This window comes from Mytilus californianus, unplaced genomic scaffold (assembly GCF_021869535.1).
Source record: "Mytilus californianus isolate M0D057914Y unplaced genomic scaffold, xbMytCali1.0.p SCAF_8, whole genome shotgun sequence".
In the NCBI taxonomy this organism is placed as follows: domain Eukaryota; kingdom Metazoa; phylum Mollusca; class Bivalvia; order Mytilida; family Mytilidae; genus Mytilus; species Mytilus californianus.
This window is the reverse complement of record NW_026262734.1, coordinates 88,025,403-88,047,282: the sequence shown is the minus strand read 5'-3', so window position 1 is coordinate 88,047,282 and position 21,880 is coordinate 88,025,403. Positions and strand designations below refer to the sequence as shown.

The 21,880-nt window shown below is 32.6% G+C and overlaps 1 protein-coding gene across 1 annotated transcript; it reads right to left on the bottom strand.

Annotated features, from left to right (window-relative positions):
* Positions 1–14,174: 14,174 nt before the first annotated feature.
* On the bottom strand, positions 14,175–21,598 carry LOC127712194 (von Willebrand factor D and EGF domain-containing protein-like). The gene is made up of 5 exons (XM_052218493.1): positions 21,327–21,598; positions 17,660–17,850; positions 16,228–16,482; positions 15,440–15,768; positions 14,175–14,855 (listed from the first exon to the last, which is right to left on the bottom strand). The coding sequence occupies exons 1-5, from the start codon at positions 21,559–21,561 to the stop codon at positions 14,849–14,851; spliced, it is 1,017 nt and encodes a 338-aa protein (XP_052074453.1). The 5' UTR covers positions 21,562–21,598; the 3' UTR covers positions 14,175–14,848.
* Between the last annotated feature and the right edge of the window lie 282 nt (positions 21,599–21,880).

The following is a 21,880-nucleotide window of genomic DNA, read 5'->3' as shown; positions in this document are numbered from 1 at the left end:
CGTTTTTCATATTTACCAATGGTCCCTATTCATACTTGAAAAACTGCAAAGCTGGATGTGATGTAAGTTGCAGCTGAGTTGGTTGACAACCAGTTACTAGTAATTTAAAATAAACATTGCGTACTATTCTAAAAAATTATAATTGACTGATTGTTGTTTGCTTAACGTTCAGCGGCAAATATCTCATGCATGTTTTGGGTGAGAGCATTACTAATAAATACAATAGGTAGGTCCTATAATAGGGGACTGTTTAGGATGATCAGCAGGACATTTTGAACGACACTTGACAATTAGGGTACAAATGAATATTGGATAGAGACAGAACTTAAAACTTGCAATAAGCCAGGAAAGGACCCCTCAAGTAGTTTATGTACAAGGTTTCTTAACATGCAGAGATTGGAACTCTCTCGTCACGAGGCATCGATCGCATTTAACGCCCCCATTCATTCTGGCCGGATGTCACTCCACATTGATATATACATCCCGCTTATCCAAATTTACTCGCCATATTGGCAAATGTTTTACTGTCAATCGAAAGTGGCGTTAAACACAAAAAAACCAGTCAATCATGCTATCTGCTACTTTGAAACTTTGATGTCGATGATAGATCGTCTACGTTTACATTCACGACTTGATTGAACTCAGGGTAATTCAGAATCTTAAATAATGTATAGACACAATCATGTAAGTGCAGTTCAACTGTCTTTTGTTAAAGATCATATGATAAACTGGGTGTGTATAGGCTTTTAGAGGACTAGGTTCATTATTGGCCAAAAATGGTCTTGAATTTTTACTTATTATAATCATAAAATATAAAAAAGGGCAATAATTTGATTCTGAAAGGGCTCCATGTAAAAAGCCGTAGTGTGTGGTTAAACAACGCTCTACCTTCAAAGAGTACATTAATGGTTCCAGTCGGTATATTTGTCAAATTACGATGAGTTTGTGTGCATTTTTCAGACCTAAAATCTAAATGAAACCCTGGGCTGCAATCTACTATCTAAAAATTTTCTGTAACCAAAAGATGCCAAATTGAATGATGATATTGAATCCCTAGACAAAAACCATTTTGGATTTAGGGTTGCGGCAAAAGTAAATAAAGCCAAATATTGTTATGAATAATGGATAATTTGACCAAAACTGACGTTACATGTAGCACATAAATAGTGTATAATTAAGTGTCACTACTTCACAATTTATGACTTGATCTGCCGTAAAGAATTCATTTGTATTAATAGTAATATCACAACTATTTCTATGTGAAATTTGTAGTATTTTGGTCCGAGTAAAAAAATATGGAAATTTTTGGACCAATTTTAACCCTTCGCGAATTTACTCTTTTGTGTGATAGGGTTAATGTCTCATTTAAGTATACTTATTTATTGTTTGTGGTAAAAGAATATTAATATGTTTCACGAATGGGAGGTTTTCGAATGATGTTTCGAAAGGACTTACCATGATATCAAAATACAAATATAGATCATAACTTAATATTTTTTTCAGGACATAAGCGATAGTTCTAAGGGATGCCACTTCTCGCACGAGAACTACGCTGCCATTGATTGTTTATCCACATCAGCAGTTTGCCGTAAGGAGAAAAATGTCTGTAAATGGTTTAACAATGAAAAATGCCCATCAATAACAGTGCGGCCAGTATTTCCAACAACACCACCATTTTTCCCGCGACCAGTCATGCGTCGTTAGAAATAAATTGAATTAAAACATGAAAATGGTTTCAGTTTGTGATACAAATTGTTATGCTTGGAGCTAACCCATAAATATCTGATTACCGGTCGTATTTTCGAAGCACCGCATTGAATTCCATGAACGTTGTGTATACTGTACGTTAATGTGACAACAAAAGATTCTAGAAGGCAATTCAGTCTTTAACAACATAAAGGTGCCTAAATAACAGTTGAAATCCTGAGTCTATATAAAGATGAATACATTAAAAATATATCTCGATCCTCCCTCCTTTTCAACCTCGGTCAGTAGGCTTATAAAACGTTCATAAAAATGATATGGGGTATCGGTATTCCATCCATTACATAAAATCAGTACATGCACTGCAAAAAAAAAAAAAAAAACACAAACCGCAAAAGAACAGCGTTTTTATTGCTGTTCTTCATCTGAAGGTAACAATGAGGCCTTCATTACGGAGCAAAAACTCTCACCTCACTGCAAGTTTAAGACGGCCCTTATCTCCGGTTTAACCGAAATTCTTTGCAAACTGACGATTACGCCACAACTGTGAATTGCAGAACAAAGCCATGGAGTAATTCAATAAAATAAAACTGGAAGAGAAATCAAACATTTACTGTCATAATTTAGCCCGACAATCACACTAAGGTGTGCCAAAAATAAAAAAACAAAAACAAACAAACAAAATCAGAGTACTGAAGTACTGAACATCGGATGACCACAAGTTCTTGAGGATGGTGAATAAATGTCAGGAAATTCAACTTCACCGTAATAACTATTATATTGTAGTGATACAAATCAGTATACACTGATTTGTTGTTATATATTATATTAAAATAACAGTTACATATATATATATGATTTGCATCCATTTGTATATCATTCTATATTACTATTCTAATAATAGTGCAATGCAAGTGCATGGTGGACACTTTTCTGTAAAAATTCGATTTTTCTAAGATTGGATACGAGTAGGCATTCATATTTTCCCGCAAAAACAATTACAGAGTTACCGGCCCATGCCGGTATTGTCTCAAAACGTTCTTTGAGATATTCTTCCGCATGCTTTAAGACAATTTTTCGGTACGTGTGCATTGATATCATCAATGATTTTTTACTTATATATATATATCTAACTACAAAACATTTTTATATTATTAATTTATGTTGTAAACAAAAATATTTTTATCAGTATTCATTGAAGAGATGTTTTTATATCAAACGATAAGGAATGTTATTTTGCACTCGTTTATGTGCGCATATTTATCATGTTTATAGATCGGTTACAAACACAAAACTAATTTACATAATGGAAATCTAGGCGATAGCAGTACATCGGAATGACCTCAAGGTCATCGAGATGTAAAAAAAAAACAAAAAAAAAAAAACCAAACATTTAGACAACCACGCGGAACATCGAGAAAATATTAAACTATGTAGAATATAAATTGGTAATTTTGGTTTCAAATGAAAAGTGGTGTACTTGTGATCCTTGTAGATTACATTTTGACTGATAATTTTGAAAAATTATAAAAATGTAGGAATGTGATCTAGAAATGAGGTCATATTATTGTCTGTTTCTCAGAAATAAAGTACCTGTTTAGTTATATCCAAAGTTCCGGTAAAAAGTATGCGCTGATATGTATATAACATTTATTGACCCCACCCCCCATAAAGGTAATATCTCTACATAATGAAATTTTCATGTAAAAGTGTTTTCAAACACTTTTTGTGGATTTAATATAGGAGTGATATTGGAGCTTTTGTTATGTGTTGAAGACATCACAATAATAACTATGGCTTTCATATTAAGATACACAAAAACGATGTACCTTTGCCTGCTTTTTTCACTAATGTTAACATAATGTGTCACGAATTACAAAACCATATATGCCTTCATATGCTTTACACCATACACTATGTCTTCATCATATATTGTTGTATATGTACATATATCATAATCAAAGTGGTTTTATAATACCTATAAACACTTTTTTGGCAGACTTCGGCTAATGTACTTTCAGTAAAGTTGACGCACACCCAAATTATACCTGATTCATCTCATTTGAAAGTGTAGAGACTCCCAAAATCCAATAAAATCAATGATAAACAAAAAAGGACAAGTTTTAACATTAATTGTTTATTTAGAGAGTAACGAGGATCTAGATATACCGAGAGTATTTAAACAAACATAGATATAAGAAGATGTGGTATGAGTGCCAATGAGACAACTCTTCATCCAAGTCACAATTTGTAAAAGTAAACAATTATAGGTCAAAGTACGGCCGTCAACACGGAGCTTTGGCTCACACCGAACAGCAAGCTATAAAGGGCCCCAAAAATTACTAGTGTAAAACCATTCAAACAGGAAAACCAACGGTCTAATCTATATAAAAAACGAACAACGAGAAACACTTATGAACCAAATCAACAAACGACAACCACTGAACATCAGGTTCCTGACTTAGGATAGGTGCAAACAAATGCAGTGGGTTTAAACGTTTTAATAGGCGCCAACCTTCACCCTACCTGAAACAATAGTGTAACATCACAACATAAAAAGACACACCATAAAATATCAATTGAAATGGCTTAACTCAATCAAAAGACATATTAAAAACAAACAAGTGAATATACACTGAACGAATAAATTTGATCTATGACACAATGTAAATACAAAATATTTATTTTCAATTTATCAACACACAATACAAATAACAAACGTTCTTTTGAACATCTTTATCAACACAAATCATTGTAAAATTTTGCAGACTTCTTACGATATGCATACAATCATTTTCCCTGGTTTCAGAACTCTCCGATTTTGAGATCACATTGTTATCCAAAATAAAAGGAAAAAATCCAACCCAATGACACTTATGACAAAATATTGCTTTCTACTTCATTCTGAATCCTGTATTTTATTAAAAAAAAAATAGGCCTACACTATTTTAGAAAATATCCTCTTCTCGCTTTAAAACTCCGATAACATTGTTTTTCTTCATGAATGCTTTATAAGTGAACATTTTAATTATTTAATAAGAAATAATATGATACAGTTCGCTTAGTATTATGCGAATCATCATATTCAATTACTTTTGTTCACCCTTCATAATTAACACGTCGTCAATAATAATTTGGCTTTTAAACGGCGTTTGATATATATGCATGCACATGGTCTTGTATATCTTCCTTTTAACTGAAAAAAAAACAACATATAGAAACGATTAAAAGGAGATACATGTAAGAGATAATTTTTCGTTCTATTAAGATCTATTACGGAAGCACAATTAGCTAAGGTAATAAACCTTTATCCGATATTATATAGAACAGCGTTTGTTCTTAGAACCGTGTTAGGATTTACGAACTTGCTTCATTGTAAACTTTAAAATTCATCATTAATATTAACTAATGATAATTTGAAATACATTTTTTTTAAATGGATATAACTGTATATAAATTAAGTAAGTCAAATATACATTATTAAGGATGTTTGCTACTCTGTTTCAAAATAATAAGAATTTAAAGTACTGTTATAAATTGATAGTATATAGTTAATTGAACTTAAAAAGCATAAAAGAAATGATAGGTCCATGTCCTTGTTTTTGAGATATAAGCCATTGAACCGCCTCGGTGGTCTCGCAGAAGCGTGTTCGCCTCACGTGCGGTAGATCGTGGGTTCGAAACCCGGCCGGGTCAAACCAAAGCCTTTAAAATTGGTATTTGCTGCTTCTCCGCTAAGCACGCTGCATTAAGAAGTGAGAGCAAAGACTGTTCGGCTCGGAGTCAGAATTATATGTCCGGGTAAGGTGACGTGATTTCCTGCGGACTGCTTACCTTATGACCTAGAACGTTAAAAATTCGACTCAGCGTGTCGGTCTAGTACAAATCAGGGTAAATATTCGTATTACATTAACATGTTCTCGTCTTGAATATGCATACCAATTTGCCGCTGGACGTTAAGCAACCATCCATCATCATCATCATCATCATCATCATAAGCCATCGAAAATTTGGCGGGAAATGATTCTCTAGATTTTTCATTCATTTAACATGGGCATTTCTTAAGATTTTATAAGAGTTACAAAAATGGCCATTTTAAACTATTTGTAATAAAATTTTAAAACGAATAATAAAGGTTATTGTGCAAATTGTTTTGGTTACATTACATGGATAAAACCAGATGATTCTGAATATCTGACAAAAAAGTAAAAAAACAGGAGTAACGAACATCATTAAGAGCTTGATCTACAGGACGTGAACATTTATTTGTCATTATTAATATCTTCCTGAATATAAAGGTTTTGAATATATATATTTTGAAAATTGTTTGTATACTTCTAAAAATAGAACTTACATATAGCTGACTATGCGGTATGGGTTTTACTCATTGTTGAAGGAAGTACGTGACCTATATAGTTGTTAATGTCTGTGTCATTTGGTCTCTTGTGGAGAGTTATGTTATTGGCAATCATACCACATCTTCTTATTTTTATATTTACAGTATATATATAGTATATATCTTTTAATTTTTTTAATTCTAAATCTTAAACATAAGGGAATTAAAATTGCAAAGATAACTTTTGGCCAATAAGCTCCTAACGTTTCTACGTATTAACACATCCTGTGGCTTTTGATGTTAAGGTTTGAACATGTCTGATTAAGATAAATCTGGAAAAGCACTTCGGACGCACGAAACTAATACAGTGTTTTCGTTTTACTAAACTGTTTAGTACATACCTAATTATTCACATAAGATATATTATTCAATTTCAATATTCCGTTTTGTGTATTTCCAAAACCTTCTCTTCCACTCCGATTATCGGACTCTTTCGATGGTGTATTAATCGGACTATTCACAAGTTTATGTTTGTCTCCTACGAGACGTTGTAAAAATGCGTCGTTATGAATGTCACTAAAATAAGTACGCTGATCACGAGGTTCAATATGTCCATGCATATTTCCTGATAACAGAATCCTTGGAACTATGACCTGGCTTAAACTTCCATGGCCATACGAGGTTGTCGAAATGAGTGTAAACATAGGTGGATAACCTCTACCGGTGAATGTTACGCGAATGGCTTGTAAAACTGGTTCTCCATCAACATAATCTGGAAGTCTGTTCAAAAGCAAATTGTAAATAAAAGCATTGAATAGAATAAGAAAACACCTCATTGTTGCAAATTAAAATGTGAGATAAACAGTGAACATACAGATAGTCTAATCGTGTTTGTTTTTGTTTTTTTTTTTTGTAATTAGGTTTCATCTTATTACATCATTTATCATTTTCACCATGTTCACGAAAATATTTTATGATTTTTTCACAGATTTGTTATAATATTTGTTGAAATTGTGGTCTTTGTGGTGAGAAAATTTTCTTTGTGTTAAAGACATCGGCAAAAACTTTATAGTTAAAATTAAGCATTAATGACAACAATGAAGATTGAAAATATAACACATTTGTATTTCTTTCAAATATTGTGTATATAAGAACAGATATACTTTAACATGATCATGATGATGACTAAAAGTGCACATTTTCTACACGTAGTTTTTTTGTTGGGTTTTTTTTTATAATTCTATTTTACTTAAATCGGCTCTGACCAGTTTTGTATCTTCCGATACACCACCAGGTAATTAATTGTGTCGCGTGTATTTAATGGAGGTAAACCACTAATTCATGGCCCCACTACTTTCCATGTAATTTGTTAAATTCCTAAATTTCAAGCAGACACAGCTCTTTTGTCTGAATGTTCAAATAAAGTGATAATCATTACATGTCAAAGCAACACCTTATGGTGTCTTGTACTGAACAAATCAACATACCTTTAATTGCATATATGAGAGAATCGGTTCCTGGAACTTCGGATGTACCAAAAAAGGTATTTCAGATCTGACAAACTGGCACAATGTATCCTCCTTTTTCATGCATTTTTTTTTTGTTATTTAAAATCATAAGTCAAAAAATGTTTTACAATGATCACCAGTCATTCAGCTTTCATTTGATACCAAAATTACCAAAATATTCTACATATTTTGAAAGTAACAACCATTTGTAGGACTATTTTGTGTTAAATATGTACAACTTTTTGGTATGTGCTTTCTTACCCGGGCCGAATTAGTGGTGTTACACATAATCTGACCATTGCACTTGGTATTTTCATTTAAATCATTGGAAAACTATATTAGAGTGAATGATATACTGTTGATCTAATATTGGCTTTAAACCGTTAAACGATTATGTCTTAATAATTGATGTATTTGATTAAACATAAAGAAGCCATGTAACCTTAAAAGAACAGATACGAGTAACCGAAAACAATTTTACGATCATTAAAGGTGCCAATGTATTGCAACAGATACGCAGTTTGAAATTAAGTGTCTCCTACAATGATGATTGAGGCCAAGAAAATGGAAAATCCATTTCTTTATGAAAACATTCTAGACCTGGTATAACCCTTACAAATTATCAAAAGTTGAGCAACATTTGGAGAACGAATCATAGCTAAAATGTATGCGTGAGTGAGGTACTTTCCTTAGTTAACAGCTAATTTAAACGTTTTTGGTTGATATGATTTCAAATATTATTTTCGTGCCTTTTTGATATTTCTTACAGTTACATGTATTCAGAAAAAGGTTTGAATGCGTGTTTTTGTCTTTTGAAAAAAAAAACAATTTGTCTTCGTGTGAGTCGTTTAGTGTAATATGTCCTTATAAATGAAATTGAGATAGCGAAATAGTTGAGTGCCAGGTGCAAACAAAAATAATATTTTCCAGAAAATGGTGAGCTTTATTTATATTTTCGATGCTTTTTTTCAATTTTATGTACAAGTAAACAAACGCCGAGTTGTCTATCAAGTACATCATTTCCTACATAACGTTTATATATCTCAGTCAAATATTTACAATATTGCGCTGTTATCTTTATATTTAATTTCCTAACATTTAGAAAAATGGGAGTTACATCTTTATTATACTCACAGGACGTCGTGTTAAGATTTAGCCTTCGCAAATACAGTTTAATTTAATTATTATCTTCTTTTCGACGAATTCGAAGGACTTGAAATGTTTTTTGTCAGATTTTACTCTTCTTCGTCCTGAATATGCATGGAGTATTGTTGTCATTGTTGTCATCTTATTTTCTCATATACTATATATTTATTTGAAAGGGATACTATTTATCAATATTTGAATATCATACATGTATCAACAAATCAGCTAGACGTCAGCGGATTACGGTGCACTGTTCTAAAGTACCTGGTCCATAAAATACAAATGCGCACAGATGTAACATGATGCACATTTAGCAACGAAGTCCACTGAAACCGGTGCTAGGGTTTTTTGCTCTAGTAAAGGCCTTACTGCGTCGTTGCGATGAACATCAGTAAAATCAGCTCCATTGCTTAAAGTTTGCTTTTCGGTTTTCACATGTATTTTAGTGACTTATGAATTTGTTTTGCTCCCTTTGTATCATCTCACGCTTGATCTTAAATGTTCACGGTTATGGCGGTTTTTCATTTTTGTTTTTATTTGTTTAGGCCCCCTGACCTAATATGAAATATATCTGCTTCCAACGTATTCAATTTTAACCAATGAATCATATGCCTAGACGTGTATAGGAGGTAAGATAAAGGTTTATCCTTGTGTGTGAATTGTCAAATATGAATCCGGGAATTTATTTGATAGACTTGTGTTTTGTTATACAGTACATATTTATTTTAGATAAACTATACTATTATTGCTTGGGGAAAAAAAAGGGGCACTTCGAGCCTTTTGTGGTAGGATTGAGTTGCTAAGACATCCAGTACGCCACCCTTTTCATATATTTTGAATATCGAAAATATATATCCATTCACGGCTATCATTTTACGATTTTTCATGTAGATATTAATATATTTGACATAGGAATAGGTCCGGTAAGGGCCGATTTTTGCCTCAAAATTCAGGTTCATCTGATGAAAGATTTTGGACACTTTTTAAACACTTAAGTGTCTAATTCAGTCGATTCAATTAGTTTATGTGAAAGATTTGAACTGATTTAGTCATAAAAGACGCTCAAATTCAAGCTTAAATATGAAACATCTATCAAATATGCCATAATACACTTTTCAGATGTTTTTTTTTCAAAAATGAAAGTGGCCGCATCCGTGTTCATTCTCAACCTTTATATATGTTATATAGTATCATCAAATACAACTTACATTTAAATATTAAGAATGAACACAAATGCGGCCTCTTCCATTTCAGACGGAAACCGTCTAAAAATTAACCAAAATGCTAAAATTTCGGAGATTTCAGTAATTTAGCATGACTTAATGATGCTAGTACCCAATACATGTGCATTGTTTTGTCAAAAACAGCCCATATTTATGTAACAGAAGTATTCTTCTTTTCAATAAATGACTAAAAATTTACATTTTAACAATTTTGTAAAACTGCTATATTTTGGGGCCAAAAAGGGGTCTTACTGGGCCTACTCCTCTGTGATGAATTTTCGACAGTGGTTTTAATCGCATCTGTGACTAAAACAATTAACATCTGATTAGTTTTGGATTCATATGTTTTAATTTGCAACTTTGTTGTATATTTCAGCTTAATTTCTTGACCCTATCATATCATGAAACAGGAAAAAGTCACCTATTCCAGCAGCTCATTTCCTTTACATAATTACATATGTCCCTCCTCCCCCGATAATTTTATGAATATAATTATTTTCACGGTTTTGTTATTTACAATAGGTTATTCATTAGATTTAAAACTCTATATCGATTTATAATTTAATTCTCGTACAATAACATTAACGGTTAAAAAAATTATGCAACAGATGCGCATTTTGACAATTAATGTCTCTTCAGTGATGCTCAAGGTAGAAATATTTGAAAATCAAAAACCTAAGTTATCAAAACGATGGAAGAACTGATAAAAAGAACCTAAAGTAAAGCCAAACTGTAGTTCCCCAAAAAGGACTAATTATTTAAATTCAAATATCAAACTTGAAACGAATCATATGCATCATGTGTGTTTTCTTCAGAACCGAACGTCAGAAGTTTATGTAAGTTCATGATAATCTGTAGCAACGGTCTGGGTGGATACTTCGCAAGGAATCGCATGAGAGCTGATATGTAAGATAACTAGTCAGAACATTACTTATGAAAACTCAACCAACGCTACGAAATTAAAATAGCACACACTTAATATTTGTATATTACAAAGGCATACTGAATATTTTACGAAGGAAACCAACCTACTTTTATGTACTTTTCTAGCTTTTGACCAATGTATATGGATATATCTTATCAGCACAATCAGATGAAGAAGAACTCATACTAAACTTTTTCAAAGACTAAAAGGAAAGAAAAAAAAACCAGTTGCAACGTTCTTAAATTTCACATTCAGATACATTGACGATTGTCTGTCACTTAATAACCCTCATTTCAGTGAGTGTTTGTCTCTCATATTTTCCGGTGAACTTAAGATAAAAGATTATTCCGAAAGTGAAGTCTGCTTCAAATCTTGATCTTTTTTTACTGGATATTGACACAGATGGACGTCTTCAAACTGTGACAAACGTGTTTATTTCACATTTCCAAATGTCGACTACCACTTTCTTTACCATCGCTAATGGATTAACCGATACGATGTGTCGCTATATCAACTCAAAAGCTAAGTATGTTCGCGGTCTTAGATCTTTAGATATCAGTATAGTCATCTATTTTTACTTTTACAGATGTTTCGTATTTCCTAGGGTGACTGTGAAATAGAAATAAAGTCACTCTTGGTATTCTTCCTACCGGCAGTTAAAGCCTTACCAAAGTGGGGCGTCCGTTATGTTGTGCGTGATGTATACCTACCTATTGTATGTATTGTGAATGTGTTGCCGTCCTGAACATGCATGCAATATTTACCGTTGGACGTTAAGCAACCAGAAACCAATCACTAATCAAACATATTGCCGATTGTAAAATTCGACTAAGGGAGCTACCATTTGATTTTTATGGGGGGGGGGGGGGGGGGGGGGGGGGGCTAGGATGACATTTGAAAAAAAAATAGGCAGGACAGGAGTTTTGAGTAAAAAAAAGGCAGGATGAGATTATTTGCAAAAAAAAAGGCAGGATGACAATTTATGTAAAAAAAAAGTCAGGATAAACTAAAAAAAAAGGCATGACCGAATAGAGTGAAAAATAAAAAGGCAGGACCGAATAGAGGGAAAAATAAAAAGGCAGGACAACATTTTTCATCCTAGCATCCCCCCCCCCCCCCTTCCATAAAAATCAAATGGTAGCTCCCTAATCGTGGATTTTAATGGCGGGTAATGCATGCATAGCACGACACCAATTTTTCTTCTTGACGCTTCTGGCCATGTCGAACTTTTTTTTACAAAAACAGGTTCAAGTTCACACTGACCTGGTAATATGCTATAGGTCTGTTTTATATTGAATCGGAATTTAAACCAAAGATGAAGAAGTAGATCTTCCTTCATTGCATTGGATACCTGAATTACGTAAGTGTCCTTACAAGCAACGTTATATTGCTTGGTTTTTCTAATTACTCCGTGAAATCTCTTTCTTAATCATTAAAATCAATTTTATCAGCAATTAAAGTTGGGCGTCAGAATTATAATACATCTACGGGCGGTGTGAATTAGAAATCGATTCTTAAAAATTCTTAAAAAAAGTCCCGGAATACCTGAGATTTCCGTCGGTGTTCCGTGGTGTTCTCGCTACTAATACTTTAGTTTTCTGCCTTTTGTTTTGTATACTGTTATTTGCCTTTTGATTGGTTTTCGTTTATTTTATCTAAGGTGTTGTCAGTTTGTCACTAGTTTAGGTGTTTGCATATCAATTTGGTACAATGGAGCTCCTGTCTCTCTTTTTCAGTGAAATAGACATTTAAATCAACACTATAGATAATTTGGCTATAAAGTCTCCAAATGGTATTCGAGCAATTATTACGTCCTGTTGCATGGTGAGAACACTGTTAGAATCGATCATAACCCCTTAGTATCCTCCATCTAGCTTTAGGAGGACGCATATAGTGTACAACGATTTGTAAGAATTTCGCAGTTAAGTTTCTGGACTTGTTGATTATTTAACAATGTATATCATGTATTTTAAAGTATGATATTGTGAATATAAATGGAGATAATCTGTATTAAAAAATAAACGAACACGTGGAAAAAGTATATGTTTTAGTACTAATAAAATACATTAAGATAAATAGTAAGCAGTACATAAATTACAATTTGATAATATGAAAATGAAGAGATGTGCTTTGATTGCCAATGAGACAACTGTCTACCAGAGATCAATTGACATGTATGTAAGCAACTATTGGTCATGGTACGACCTTCAACATTGGAAAAACACATACCATATAATAATACGAACGCCTGTCTATCGAACACATTTTCCATATCAACTTGACCTTGACCTTTTGCCTTTTTAGTTATATAAACAATACTACTACTACTACTACTACTATTACTACTACTAATAATAATAACAACAATCAAATCACTACTACTACTACTACTACTAGTACTTCTTCTTCTTCTACTACTACTACTACTACTAATAATAATAATAACAATCAAATCAAAATTAATAAAAAAACGCCCATAGCTCAAGCAGCATGCACCCTCAACTTGTAATTTTTTATCAGTTAATTTCTGAATGGCAATATTAACCTTTGATGGTTTCCATTCATATTCTGTCATTTAACTATAACATGCCCATTTTTATCAATATCAGTTCCTTTCTTAATGTTGAACTTTTCCAGTATTCCTGTTCCTCGTTGTAACTATATTATGGTGTTACTAGATATAATTAAAACTTACTTATGTTAATTTTTACAAGCAATGTAGCAAAACGCTCTGTTTCAGTATGTTCAATTATAATTTATAAACGTCAAATACATTATGATATGGAGGTTGCATGCTTTATATAAATAAAGAATTTATAAAAAGCGCCCTAAATCAAAATTTAAGTACAAACTTATATTATTTAAGAGGTCATTAAATCTTCTGTTCGTTTAATGTAATACTTAGAACTTGTATTTACAAATACAATTTGCCCATATGAAAGGCTATCCACTCGTAGACACGCGTGGTACCATTTTCTTGAAAAAAATAGATATTTAAAAACAGTTTTTCCCAAAACATTTAAACCTGCAGACATTATTCTTCAGCGATAAAGCTTTTGAGTAAAAAGCTGAGCAATTACCGTCTCAATGTTTTAATATAAATGGCTAGCACATTCATGACTCATTCATTTTTCGATTAATTTACGACAACTTTAAATTATATCACAGAAACGGTCAGCGGATTCTCATTTAACTTTTACAAAGACAAGGTATGGGGTAAACACTTTTTTTTAAATAATCAAATAGTGCAAACACATATCTTAAATAAATAAAAAATATTTGAATGTTGAACAATAATTACAGACAATTGAATAAACTAATTAGTGTTATTATATTATTATAATAAATTTATATGATTTATGTTTTGATAGTTTATCAATTGTCTTAAGGTAGACTGGGTGTCTTTTTCTGAGCATCCCTTCTTGGCATGTTGCAAAACTGTTTGTTTAGTTTTAAAATATTTTAAGATATTGATATTGAATTTGATAGGATAATTTGTGGTTTTTTTTTTTCTAGAAAAAAAGGCCTCCTATTTTTATTTGATGTTTCGGAAGTCTTTATAAAAAGTAATTTTCTCATTGAATTTTAGCAATTTAAATTCTATCGTTAAATGATCCCTCAATAAGGAAAATTAGGTTTCCCCTATACAAACCATGTACAATGACTGTGAATTTATTAATTTTATTTTAATTTAACGAAAAGACAAGGTCCGTGACCCCAATATTTTATATTGAAATTTGAAAGTACCTTTTACAGCAGGTTTAGAAAAATCTATTTTCAAACATTTAGACACCCCAGCTACCTTAACATGCTTAACTGTTAACAATTTTGCATTGCATCAATCCACCTTGTGGAGCTTCGGACCTGATATAAATACTATCGCCTTCATAGTACAAAATAAATAAAATAAGGATAAACATAATACACTAAATAAACTATAAAATGAATATAATAGTTCACAATCGCCAATAGAAGCAAAGCATTTCTGAGGAATAATTGCAGTTTTTCACATCCTGAAAAACAAGAGATTTTCTATTATAAAAAGCGATATAAATAAATATGAAACATAACCATGCCAGTATATATATTAATCTATTTTGGATGTTGAATCAAAAACAATTATTGTGCATCGCTAAGACAGAAGACTCGTTCTGTTAACTCCTAATTCCTGAACTTTAACCAAAGTTTGTACGATAAATTTATATTTGGTTTTTCGTGTTCGCTTTTGTCTCTTGTTCATTTTGTTTAACTTATTTTACAACAATTCGTAGACACTTAGCACCAACTTCTATCCATGACCCGGTATGTCATTTGTTGAAATATGTATACATTTATTACCCTTACGTTTCATAGATGATCAAATTTTACTGAAGATATAAGCCATGTTTTTAAAAAGAACGTATGCAGAAGCTATCGTTGTTTGAATTTTAATGCATGTTAAAAAATACACAAGTATTCATCAATTGTATGTCTAACAATTTCTAACCTTATGTAAACTGTACATATAACAAATTTTTATGGTCTCATTAAATAAGAGACTTCGGACATTTTCCTGTACCACATGTGTATACGTGTTAATTTGTAAATGATATATTACCTTCTTATTAAAAGGAGCGTTGGAACAACAACTATTTCAAGTCCTCCAAGAGCCACACCCAAGTACAGTATTTTTGGACTGATAGCCTGCTTCTTGGTTTCGGACAGTACTTCTGAGCTGGTAGTTTGCTTACTGGATTCGGACAGTATGTCTGGACTGGTAGTCTGCTTACTGGTTTCGTACAGTATTTCTGGACTGAAAGTCTGCTTACTGGGTTCGTACAGTATTTCTGGACTGGTAGTGTGCTTACTAAGTTCGGCTTCCGTGGACGTTTTGCACATATCATGTTCTTTCGTGTAGCATTTTCTCTCAACAACGCATACATCTTCCTATAAACGTAAAATTTTTTTTTGCCAAAAATGTAAACTGTATAGTTAAAACTAGCTATATTTATATTTAGGTAAGTAATCCTGTCTGACAAATGAAATGAACAATGGACAGATTCTTGACTGCCATGTGAACAAAACGATCCGAGGTAATATTTAAAGATTCTGCACGATACTCACAATTTCTTATTTATAGATATTCTTTGTGTTCCGTGATTTCCTAAGTTAATTGATTTGAGTTTTGTAAAAAAAAAAGGACAATTGAAGATAATTTAATGCAGGTTACAACTGGTTTGGATACTAAATATCGCTAGATTTTTAATTCATATAAATGTATCACTGCACCTTTTACACTATACATATAAAGTAATAAATATCATATGATAAAGCGACAAAAGTACTACAACAACCAAATTGAAACTGGCATGTATAGTCTTATAATAGATTTGCTATTGTATTTACCCTCATTCTACAGTCCACGGTACCGTTTACGTCCTTGCATATCGTGCACGTAGAATCATACACTATTATTGGAGAACCTGTTGAATACTTGATTGCATCAAAGGAGACCGACACCATGTACGCATCCAATACCAGAAAGGTTTGTGATTTATTGACATCCATTTGTTCTAGCGGACATTTCACTTCAGCGAAAGTTATCAACGATCCGTCAGTTGGTACATTTAAGGTTTTTGATTTAACCTCATTAAGTTCGATCTGAAAAAAAATACACCATTTTTTCAAAATAGTCAGTTTATCCAGTATGCTAATACGATAAATTTGCTTCGGCTTTCGAAAAAGAGGACGATGCCAAAGGAACAGCGTAAACTCCATGGCAAAAAAAAACACAAAACAAAAAAAAACCGATGAACAGATTAACAAGACCATAAACACTACAGAGAACTGAAGACTAAGCCACACGAATACCGTCATAAACTGTGGTGATCTCAGGTGGTCAAGGAGGGTAAGCAGTTTTTGCTCCACATGTGGCACACGTCGGTCGTTTTGCTTATGCGAAAACAAAATCGGTGATAAGTCTCATTCGTTGGTGTCACATCTGTGAAAAAAGTGGTTTCGACAATTGGAATATATCCGTCGTCATCGGAGACACAGAAATTCCATAATGTTCAATGACTCGTCATTTGGTTCATACAAATTTTGCTGGTATGACTTTAATTTAATCATATTTACCATTTGGAACCCTTGGTTCAATAGTTTTCCTCTAGGATGCAAAACTCTATCTGGAATGCTGAATCAACTAGGAGGTAAATATATTTCATATGCAGACGCTGCTGGAATGTTGCTACGTGCAAATTGATGGAAAATGGACAGTTGTTAGGTCAAATCATTCCTTTGTTCATAATGTTTTAGTCTCAAGCAATTATAAATTTTAGCAAAACATCGGAGCTGAAGACAGAAAGCTCCCGTTTGATTTACAAAAATCGTTTTGATAGTTATTTGTATTACCATGGTCCTTTTTGTGTTTTTAACAAAATCAATGCAAGGATGAAACATGCAAGTGTGTTGCTGCCAGAAATACATTACATGCATTACCACAATGTATGTGAAATATGTGATTTATATTTCGTTACATGCAATCGGTTTTTTAATTGATGTTAAATATCTATTTAAATGGTATATACGTACCTTTGCTTCAATTATCCGACAAAGGATTTTGAGCGTTGTAAACGGCTTTAAAAAGGGATTTGATGACCTATGGTTCCAATGCCAAATTCACTAAATTTTTCATTATGTGAACCGTTCAACATTCGGTTGCAGACATTGTGAAACGTATACGTCTGGTGCAATACATTTCTTATGAGGAAAGAATATTCAATCACATACATTCACTAATTGAATTTCTTTCTGAATAAATTTTGTCTAGAATATTTACCTTTGCTTCCAGTATGCGACATTTTACATTTCCTGATGCATAAAATCGATTTCCAAACACTGAGATGAAAGAGCATGGCCTTTTCGATAAATCACAGAATGATTCCTCAATCAACCCGAATACCTCGGGCCCTTTCCGTCTGTCAACTGAACAATCTGCACCTTCGAATCCATCATCACATTCACAAATCCCTAGAATATGTTTGTAGTACAAATGCTTTTACAAGTTTGAATGTGGTTAATTTGAACTTTTGAGTTCATTAGAATGTACTGATACGTAAATTAAAAAAAATACAACATTAAATTAATGATTATATTGAAAGGCTATTTGACGTCCAACAGAAAATTAAAGCATATTCAGGACGATAACATGTTATTATACTATGAACATTTACCCTGCTTTACACAAGACCGACACAATCAGCCACATATGTTACGTGTTAGTTCACAAGGTATTCGTCCTCAAGGAGACGTGTTGTCCTACCCGGAAACATTATTCCGACTCCTTTCCGACCAGTAATTGCTCTCACTCCCTAATGACACGTGCTAAGCGAGTGCAGTTTATACCAATTTTAAAAAGTTTTTTTTTATTTAACCCAGGCATTGTGCGAGCCAAAAACCTCCTGTATGCGAGGCAAAAACGCTTCTACCGGACCATCAAGTTGTACTTGACGTTTGAATATGGAACTGAATGCATATCATAAACTTGATGAGTTTTACAAATGTACATGTATGACACATAAAAACCTTGTACACAAACCATGTTGAAGTGTAGTCGTTTTGACGCAGCCGGTTTCTAGCTGACAAGTACCGTATAGCGGGTTATTTTCGCGGGTGTAAAATTTCGCGATTTAGGGGCAACAAAGTATACGAAAAATTTTGGCGGTTTTTATTTTGGCGGATTCTTTAATCCCTATTAAATATTTTGGCGGATACTGAAATGGTTGCAGTTAAAAAGTTGTAGAAATTGAGAAGAGATAGAGAGATAAGATAAATAATAGTTTATTTAAGTGTCACATATTGATCTATAATAAAAAAATATCTATATTGTTATGGTTAAATGATTGTTTTACCTGCATCACGTCTTTATATTTATTGATTATATTTTGATACAGTTAATCAATAGAACACCGGTACTTAGATATTTGTCATAGGTGTACAAACCTCTGGTAAATGTTACGGTTGATTAGTTACGAAATTGACCGGACCTTTGATGTACTAATTAGATCATAAAATTATCATGAGTGACTTGCGACTCTTATATAATTTGACATTAATTAATAAGGATAAAATACCTGACATAGTACCTTACACTCTAATATTATTAATTATTTTATTATGTAACCAATTAACTAATTAACACCTGACAGCCTGGGAACAATCGCCTTTCGCATTTATGTTGGTTAAATTAACATAAACCATTATTGATTCGACGAACGGGAAAAATAGATAGTTTATAAAACGCTTTAGCTATTAGAAAGTACCGAACGTATGCATAAATTTTCGCGGAATTTAATTTCGCGATTTCCCCTTGCCCGCCAAAATAAGCGAAAATTAACACCCCGCGAAAATAACCCGCTATACGGTATTTCTTTTAATTTTAATGACGGTAAGGGTTTCTTACAATGACTGATTAAATTATTTTTGCTACTTAACACAACAAAGGATATTTGATATATGTGGCGTTGATACAGTCACGTGGCGGACAGTTCGTGGTTCTGTTGTGCTGTTTTGGGTTGTTTTACGTGTTCGTTTTTATTCTGTTGTTAGTAAGTCGAAATGTACTATTGTATTGTTTATTTGTGTATTTCTCTGTCCTGAATGTTCTTGCATTTATTTGTACTGTATTCCTGTCATGTAATGTTGTCATTTTAGTGGTATATTTAACATTGCCATAAAAGCTCGAGGTTTGGCTAGCCATAAAACCAGGTTCAACCCACCATTTTTTCTTAAAATGTCCTGTACCAAGTCAGGAAAATGGCAGTTGTTATCTTATAGTTGATTTCTGTGTGCGTTGCATTGTCGTTTGTTTTTTGTTGCAATTCAGTGTTTCTGTTGTATCGTTGTTTTCCTCTTATAGCTGATGTCTTTCCCTCGGTTTTAGTTTGTAACCCGGATTTGTTTTCTCTCAGTCGATTTATGACTTTTGAACCGCGGTATACTACTGTTGCCTTTATTTTTTGTCTACTATGAATTTTGTTTTCGATTGCTGTGCTAATTATTTAACATTCCTTTTTAAATTACTAGTACGTGTATTTATGAATATGTTAACCTTGCGTTGTAATCTGTATTTTCTCATAATATAACGCACAGCAGGATCGTTATGTAAAAGTATCTAATCATTTATTTTAATTATAGTATTATAAAAAACAAAAAATAGATTTTTATTACAGGTTCTCAAAAGGTGCGCAAAATCAACGCGTTAACAACGTTATTAAATTGCAAAGAGAGGCATTAAATTCTTATAATTACATTTAAATTCTACAAAAAATCTTACGATTTATATCCTGTTTTTCTTTTGTTTTCCTATGTATTGTAGTGACCTTATCTTGGAACGTGCAATCAATATAAATGTAAGCCTCTTAAATATTTTAATTCTAATAATACAAAGACGACAAATCTGTTGGATAGAAGCGCTCTAGACGAAAGCAATTTTTAGCTGTGTTCTTCATTGAACACACAATTGATATCGACGTACAAGACGACGAAAACTGAATTAGTTACATGCACATACGTAGACAAGTTTGGATGAAGTGAAACGATCATGAAAATGTGATAAGTGTATGTGTCTCTGTCGGAAAAAGAGAAATCGATCTTTTTTATACACAAAAATCACTGTCAAACTAATGAGGTTGATGTGTATCGTCTCCAACAACTATTCGTTTCTCCGATTTGTGTATGCAAACCACACATAAATATGTTAGACCTATATCAAATTCATTGGTTTACTTATCACTGATTACTGAACAAAATTAATAAATATTTCTTTTATTTAGAACTATGGGCTTTTTACAAGCTCGTATCATCGTTTGGTCATGTGTCCAATTTTTTTAACGATTTTCTCATTCGTGCACTTTCCCATCGCTGATTAAGTTCTTGCGCCACAGTTAAAGTCGATCGTTCAATGACTTAATTTACACCGATTGGGAACCATACTCATAAAAAGCTGATGACATGGGAATATGATTAGAACAACCGTAATAAATCATGACGTTGCAGATAAGCTGACAACCAATTTACTCGTATTTTACCACTGATGTTTGAGGAACATCATATCGGAATAACATATTAGATGTATACTGAGATTGGTGAAAATACGTATACGATTATTTCTCTAATCGAAAAATTCGTTTTGAAGTTGATTTATTTCCTCCTTGGTATTTTTTAATGTTTTCGCTGTCAATTTATACCAAATGTTTCAATTTTGTTCGGTTTTTTCTCGTGATAGCATTTCCTTTCTTGTTGATAAAAAATGGTTAAACATGAACGCTCTCTGACATTTGTGTACATGTATGTCTTTTTTGTATGCATGTACATTTTTCTCTTGTTTTGTTTTCTAATTTGTGAGCGGAGATACAATTGTTATATGTTTTTGCTTTTTTACGTTATTTAAATAGCGGTTTGAAACTTAATCGCGTTGTTTTTTGTAAAATAAACCATGGATTTACCTTGCTGACATATCCCTGATTCAGAACAATCGTTCGGACAATCATTGTTTAAAACTGTTTCTGCTATATCCAGAATAGATATGTCGATTTCCAAGTTGCTTGTAGTTGTTGATGTTGTGGTTGATTGTGTTTTTCTGTCTAGCTGAATGTTGCGTGCAGTAGTTGTTTGAAGCTTTGGTTTTGGTTTCCAAAAAGTTGTATTCATTCTGATTTCATTTAAACAAGATGCTTTCATTGAATCTAATGACGCTGATAAAAAACATCGGAACCAGATATCTAAATCGAACAGATAGAATAATTAAAGTACGCTTTTAAAGTATGACTGTATGAGCTCAACAGGTATTCCATGATATTTCAAAAACAAGCAGATATAAGAAGATAACACTAGTTGCAGGTTTCCATAAGAATGTTTGTGATTCTTATGAAAATTTGTTTGCAATGTTGATTTTGATTGGATATCGCATCACATTTAAATGATTTAACTCCACGGTTGATGGTCTGAAATTGTGCGTTCAAGCGGACACGTTGTGTAACGGACCTTGATATGTATGATT